Source organism: Mesocricetus auratus, unplaced genomic scaffold (genome assembly GCF_017639785.1).
Source record: "Mesocricetus auratus isolate SY011 unplaced genomic scaffold, BCM_Maur_2.0 Super-Scaffold_100008, whole genome shotgun sequence".
NCBI classification, from domain to species: domain Eukaryota; kingdom Metazoa; phylum Chordata; class Mammalia; order Rodentia; family Cricetidae; genus Mesocricetus; species Mesocricetus auratus.
Window position 1 is genome coordinate 69,156,582 of NW_024429192.1, and position 7,512 is coordinate 69,164,093.

Genomic DNA, 7,512 nt, shown 5'->3' on the forward strand with positions numbered 1-7,512 from the left:
TCATCTTAAGGATTGCTATTGCTAAACTAAAAAGCAATAACCAGAAGCAGCTTGGGGAGCAAAGTGTTTATTCTGCTTAAAGTTCCATATCACAGCCCAGCACTGAAGGAAGTCAAGGCAAGCACTCAAGGCAGGTACCTGAAGCTGAAGCCATGGAGGAATGCTGCTTACTGGCTTGCTCCTTAGGTCATGCTCAACCTATTTTCTTCTACAGCTTAGGACCACCTGGTCAGGGGTGGTGTCCCCCACCCCTGCATTGCCCTAGCCCTGATGTCAATCATTAATCAAGAAGATGCCTCCTTGCAGAGACTTGCGTACAGGCAATCTGCATGGAGGCATTTTCATAGTTGAAGTTCCTCTTCCCACATATGTCTAGGTTTGTATCCTGTTGACAAAAATTAGCTAGCACACAGGTTTGTGTACCTCCAAAAAATCATTTACAGCTCTAAGGGGCAAGAGCACACCCAATTCTGTATACAGAATCCCACCACATTCCACAAGTCTCTCTCTGTTTCTGTCTCTGTCTCACACACACACAGACACACACACACACACACACACACACACACACACACACACACACACACACACACAGGGCTGGATCCATCTCCAGAGAAAAGACTGCTCACAGCATCCATGCCCCCATGAGGCCACAGCATGGCAGGGACTAGACCTGGCTGAACTCCAAAAAGACCTCCAAGTTAAGGGATCACAAGAAGCCACAGGAGGCTGAGGAAGCCACGGGAGTCTAGATAAACCCTAAGTTTAGGAGCAAAGGAAAAGAAGGATGGAAAGAGGAAAGAAGGGAAGAGGAGAGAAAGAGAAGGTGCCTCTCCCCAGAGGACTAAGGCTGAGGACCAGGCAAGGAGCAAACAGTACACCCTCAGCTAGTGTCTTTAACTGCAAAACCCAGAAATGATCTCTGGCCACTTAAAGCATCATGGGAATGTGTTAAAGGGGTCGCTGGAACCCCAAACAGCTGAGGGACTCCAGGGAAGGTCCTGGCCTGTTCAGCTGCTTTGGAAAGTAAACTCTGCCCGCCGCCTGCCCGTGAGTGAGGTGGGTATCCCTTAGACCCAGGAAAGGGCCTGGGCTGCTAAGCCCTTTCTGGACATCTGCATTGACGAAGCTCCTTCCACTGTGTTGGACTGAATGACACCTAGAAACTACAAACCTGAACTTGGCTAATAGTTAGGACTCACAAAATCAGAGAAGCCTGGGACTCTTCTCAGGACCAGAGGTCCTGCCCTATGGAATGCTGTCCTACCAAGGCACCTGAGGGGAGAGGCAGCAGTAGCAACCCGTGGGAGAGATGAGGGGAAGTGTTTGGTCCTCTCACTGCAGCCTTGCTGAGTTCTCTGGTCCTTCAGGGACAAGCAAAGGTAATGATGGCCTGGGAAGACCCTGAGAAACGGGACCCACTCTACATGCTGGGCAGTCTTCCTGTTACATGTGTGTTGGCCGTGGTGAAGCAACATGACCAGCGCATTCTGGGGCATCAAAGCAGAGTCTTGGCTATTGATGTAACTGTTCGAGGCCTGGGTGGTGTGTCGGTCAGCACCCCGTTGCAGAAGCTATGAACGATGATGGGCCCATCCGCTGGAAAACCCACCACATCACCTTCTGCTAACAACTGGCCTTCAGTGCCACTGTGCTGGTACCATCTCTAGCCTCGGGCACTGGTGATACTGCAGTATAGCAATATTATTGTGCCCCAAGGCCCCAACTGTGGAACTTACTAAGGTTTTAGGGTACAGTTTGGTCTGCAGAATGAGTGTGCCCAGGATGAGTAATTTTTTAGTTGTACCCTCGCCTCACAATAAACATTTATATTATTGTATTTATTATGTATACAGTGTTCTGTCTGCATGTGTGCTTGCATACCAGAAGAGGGCATCAGATCTCATTGTAGATGGTATGAATCACCATGAGGTTACTGGGATTTGAACTCAGGACCTTTGGAAAAGCAGTCAATGCTCTTAACCTCTGAGTCATCTCTCCAGTCCCCATGATAAACATTTGAAGATGCCCGCAGATAGGTAGACTGAGGTATCTTAAGATGTAGCTTGGCTTCCAAGCCTACAAGCCTTGATCTTTTTACTCAGGAGTCTGTTAGTCTCCTGGCAGGCTTCTCCGGAAGGTTGCTAGTAAGGCTAGACTCTGACAAATGTGAGCTCAGAGGGACGTCTGCTAAGGAGGGCATTGTGGGAACAGGACAGGTGGGTGGTCTTTCTAGGCTTATGTGACTGCCGTCTGGGTATGCGCAAGCCTTACCTGCATGTTTCTCATCAGTGACAATGCGCTGGTGTGTGCTCTTCTCTTGACCATGTTTTGAAAACACTAAACTAACCACGCCACAGCTGACTTCTGCAATAAAGACCCGGTGGGTGGAAACACTGCAGAAATCTGTAGCAAGCTCTGGGAGGAGAGGTAGCTGAACAGCACACCTGTGCATACAGTTGTGGAAGGATCCTTTGTAATGAGTCCTTCTCTGTCCTGCCTGACACTCCCAGATAACCACACAGAGACTTGTTATTAATCATGAAAGCCTGGCCCATTGCCTAGGTTTGTTCCTAACTAGTTCTTACAACTTACATTAACCCGTTTCTACTAACTTACATGCTGCCACGTGTCTTCTCCTACATGTCATGCTTCCTCTCCATTTGGCTGGTGACCCCGGCATCTCTGCCACTCTTCTTCCCAGCATCCTCTGTACCTGGAAATCCTGCCTAGCCTATTGGCTGTTCAGCTTTTTTTTTTTTTTTTTGGTTTTTTTTTTTTTTTTTTTTTTTTTGAGACAGGGTTTCTCTGTGGCTTTGGAGGCTGTCCTGGAACTCACTCTGTAGACCAGGCTGGCCTCGAACTCACAGAAATCTGCCTGCCTCTGCCTCCCGAGTGCTGGGATTAAAGGCGTGTGCCACCAACGCCCGGCAGCTGTTCAGCTTTTTATTAAACCAATAGCAGTGACACATCTTCACTGTGGACAAAAAGATAATTCCACAATGATCCTTTGTTATTTAGTTTATAACATAAGCTTTTCAGAGAACAATAATGTCAATACAGAGAAGCGTACAGCTCAGTGACTGCCCCCTAAATTGCCTGTGTATATAACATCTAATCAGAAAATAGGGTCCCAGAAATAACTTTAGGATTCCTCTAAAAGGGAGAGAAATTGGTTAATTCAGGATTTAGTTGTTTATTTGGAACATTGAGGATGGAGACAGAGATGGGTGACTGAACATGTTAGGGCAGTCAGGGGTCAAGCTTGCACCTTAAAAATCTGGTAACACCATGTCATGGAGATGCCATCCCTACCCATAGCTCCATCATCATGGAATCAAGCCTTCAACAAATGAGCTTTGGGTCACATGTGAGATTCAGACCATATCAGATTAGATCAGATGGCTTTCACCTCAGGCACTCTGTGGTGTGTGTGTGTGTGTGTGTGTGTGTGTGTGTGTGTGTGTGTGTGTGTGTGGTATATTTGTGTGTGTGTGTGTGTGTTCTCTCTTCTTCAGCTCCAGAGGTCACACCCAGAGCCCTGCAGCATGGTTGGCTAGTTCTCAGCAGTATTTGCAGTCCTGAGAACTTCTTTAAAACGGAGCTGCCTGCCCCTGCTGACCTGAGGTGACTCTCACATTGGGGGTGGGATCAGTGTGCTCACATAAGCGGGCAAGCTCAGTCAGCACCTGCTCTGCAGCTTCAGTGGGTGGGTGGGTGGCCTTCGTCACGCTCGTCGGTGGAATCGTGGGGTATTATTCTTCACTTTTCACTTTCTAATGGCTTTGGTAAATGTCTGCAGACATAATGTGAAATATGCCCCTCAACCCATTTTAGGCAAATGGTTACCAGCAGAGAATGCATTCACATTGTTGTGTACCCGTCACCACCCTCTATTTCCATACGCCTTTCATATTCCCGAGGAAACTCCACACTTCTCAAACAACGATGCTACCTTAGGGTTCCTACTGCTGTGAAGAAACACCATGACCATGGCAATTCTTTTGTTTTGTTTTGTTTTTTGTTTTTTCGAGACACGGTTTCTCTGTGGCTTTGGAGGCTGTCCTGGAACTCGCTCTGTAGACCAGGCTGGCCTCGAACTCACAGAGATCAGCCTGCCTCTGCCTCCTTAGTGCTGGGATTAAAGGTGTGTGCCACCAACACCTGGCTTATAGCAATTCTTATAAAGAATACATTTAATTGAGGTGGTGGCTTACAACTTCAGAGGCTTAGTCCATTATCGTCGTGGCAGGGATCATGGCAGTATGCAGGCAGACATGGTGCGGACTACATCTTGGTCAAAAGGGAACAGGAAGTCAATAGCAACACTGGGAGAAGTTTTAGAACTCAAAGCCCACCCCCACAGTGACACACTTGTTCCAACAAGGACACACCTCCTAATAGTGCCACTCCCTTTGGGGGCCATTTTCTTTCGAACCACCACAGATGCCTACCCCGTTTTCTCCAAGCTCCTGGAGAACCATAGTCCATTTTTTGTCTCTATGAATTTGACTGATTTAGGGATCCTTCGTAAGTAGAATCATGGGTTAGGCATAGTGGTTCAAGTCCGCAATCCTAACACGTTGGTGGCTGAGACAGGAGGGTCTCTGTGAGTTCAAGACCACCCCGGGCTACATAGTAAATTCCCCACCAGCCTGTACTATAGTGTGAGACCCCCTCCTCTAGAAAAATTATTGAGCTGGGCAGTGGTGGGTGGTGCGCGCCATTAATCCCAGCACTCAGGAGGCAGAGGCAGAGGCAGGTGGATCTTTGTGAGTTCAAGGCTGCCTGGTCTACAAAGTGAGTTCCAGGACAGCCAAGGCTACACAGAGAAACCCTGTCCCAAAAAGCAAGCAAACAAGCAAAAATAGAAAAATAATTGAAATCCTATGGAAGTTATCCTTTGTGTCTTTAGGAGAAGTCTAAAAGCATAAATACTTAAGTCTAATCCCAGGCCAATGAAATGAGAATTTGGAGGGTGAATCAAGGCTCCCGTGATTTTAATCCGGGTCCATGGAAACAAGCGATCTGAGTCCGATTTATTTCTGTGAGTCCCTCCCTATCACAAGCACACCCCAGCACCTGCTAACAGGTCTCCCTCCACGTGTGTTTGTTACAGCACCACAGCTGTGATTTGACTGCACTGTCTTTCCCAGGCCTGTGGTTTGGACACTCAGTCTCTGCTTGCTACCTTAGGAGACTGTGGCACCTCCAAGAGGTTTGCTTGGCTGGGAAAAAGAGGGGGCAGGCCATGAAGGTTTTTGGTGTTTCCTGCAGTCTGTCTGCTCTCTGGCTCACTGTAATGTGAACAGCCTCCGCATACACTCCTGCGGCTGAGATCTGAGCTGCTGACTCAGCCCTGCTCCCCCACCACAGTGGGCTGAGCCCTCTGAAACCTAGAAGCAAAATAAAATTGGCCTCCCTTAAGATGTGCCTGTCAGAAACCATGAAAGAGCGATTTGAAAGCAAATCATACGATCGGCTTTATGGTAGCAAAATTCTGCCTTCCTCGGCATGGGATTCGATAATGAAGTGACATGGAATGGGTCTTAAACAAAAGGAGTCCCTTCTCACAAAGTCACTCATGGACTTGACTATGGTATGCAGCGTGCACCTGTGTGGGAGTGTCCTAGGGAACCAGAAGAGGACGTCAGATCCCCTGAGCTGAAGCTGCCGGCAGTTGTGAACTGCCCCAGGTGGGTGCTAGGGACCAAACTCAGGTCTTCTTCATTGAGCCACTTCTCCTGTCCCCCTGCTGAGGGATTTAAGTGAGAGAAATAGTTACACTATGCCTGGCAGCAGCCTGCCCGTCCTCCGTGAAAGCCCCTTTGCTCTTTCCCCTCCTGTCTCTCTGGGGCTTGGCGGGAGGAAGGGAGGAAGGGCAGGCCAGGTCTGCCTCGGTGGCCCCGTGGGACAGGAGCTGAACTCTTAGCCCGGCACTCTTCAGTCAGGAACGTTCTACGATGACTGAAACCCACATCGCTTAGAGGCCCCGCCCTGGGAGTGGCTCAGACATCCGTGATGAGGAGATTCTTGCATGTGGGTGGCAGGGCCAGGCTGCTGGAGGCCCTGAGAACCTCTTGTGAGGCTTTTGGCCACAGCCAGCGAAGGTGTGTGCGCCTCAGCTGCCGGCTCCGGTCCTGTCAGACTCGACACACACAAGAGCCATGGGAACCCTTGAGGGACACCTGCTGCCAGGAATGGGCTTTCTTCTGTACTCATTGTACTACTCGGTGCTGACATCCTTGGCCCTGCTACGGGAGCAGAAGGCCCTTGAGCACCCCATGCTCCCGAGGAAGCTGTGGGGACACCGGCAGGTATCGTACGAAGCGTTGGTGAAGGTGCTTATCCCCACCTTTGCCACTATCTGTGAGTTCTTCTACCCCCTAGGGGTAAATCGTCTGCAGATGATAGACTGGAAGGACCCTCGGCGGCCGTTTATTTTCAAGGACAACTGGGAGCATATAACCATGTTTGGGTTCTTTATCCTCAGTGGCGTGGTGGACATGGTGAGCCAGGCACGGCCGGCTCACCGGAGCGTGAAGCTGGAATGCGCCTTCGAGGCGCTGACTTTCTATGTACTGGTCCTGCTGATGGCAACCCACATCGAGAACAAAAGCTCCATGGAGATCCGGGTGCATCTCCTGTTAATGCTGCCGTCCTTCCTGCTTGCTGTGGTGATCACTGTGGAGACCTGGCTCCCCAGCCATCCCCCGATCTGGGTCCTCAAGTCCTGGCTGGGGCTGGTGTTCAGCAACTGGATGTTTCAGATCTGTGAGATGTACGTGCCGCCCACTGGGCAGCCCTGGCGGTCAGACAGCCCTACAGACCATGCATTCCTAACTGTCTTCTTCTGCTGGTACATGGCCCTTTCGGCTGCCTTGTTCGTTGCCATCTATGGCCTCTGCAGTCTCTGGCACAGTCGCTATTCGTCGTGGGAAAAGACCTCTGGTCCTAGGTACCAGCGATGCCGGGTGGAGTCCGGGTGTGAAGAACTGGAAAGGCTCAAGGCAGAAGCCCTGCTGCAGGACGGAGTTGTGTAGGAACAGGAGCTGTCTGGAGTGCTGTATGCACAACCCGGAATCCATAGCGTAGCTTCCTACCCCAGGACTCGTAGCTTCCTACCCCAGGACTCGCCCTAAATAAAACCTCTAGCTCCAAAGATGACTTCTAGGTTGTCACTTTGTTTCATCCAGGTCAGTGTCTTACCTGTTTCCTTATCTATGTGGTTTCTGGTCGTCCAAATGCAAAGGTCAAAGCAGCACTTTCCTGTACCAGCTTCGGGTAGCTTTTCTTAGAGAAGAAAAGACGCTTAAACTGAGTACATCTATGGACTGCTGAGAAGGGATGAGGACTTGGTCACATTGATGAGGGGTCAGGCGGTTTACTAAGGGCTCAGGTCAGGAGCAAGGAGAGTCTGGGGAGGAATTCTTGAAAGCGGTTGTAATTGGGTGATTAAAACATAATTTTGGGGCTGGTGAGAAGGCTCCAGTGTATAGAGTCACCTGCCAC

At 49.8% G+C, this 7,512-nt stretch overlaps 1 protein-coding gene across 1 annotated transcript; it reads left to right on the forward strand.

Annotated features, from left to right (window-relative positions):
• The first annotated feature begins 6,038 nt into the window (after positions 1 to 6,038).
• LOC101832794 (transmembrane epididymal protein 1A-like) lies at positions 6,039 to 7,162 on the forward strand. The gene has a single exon (XM_005071708.3). It carries the CDS (start codon positions 6,168 to 6,170, stop codon positions 7,041 to 7,043), a length of 876 nt encoding a protein of 291 aa, XP_005071765.1. The 5' UTR covers positions 6,039 to 6,167; the 3' UTR covers positions 7,044 to 7,162.
• The last annotated feature ends 350 nt before the right edge of the window (positions 7,163 to 7,512 follow it).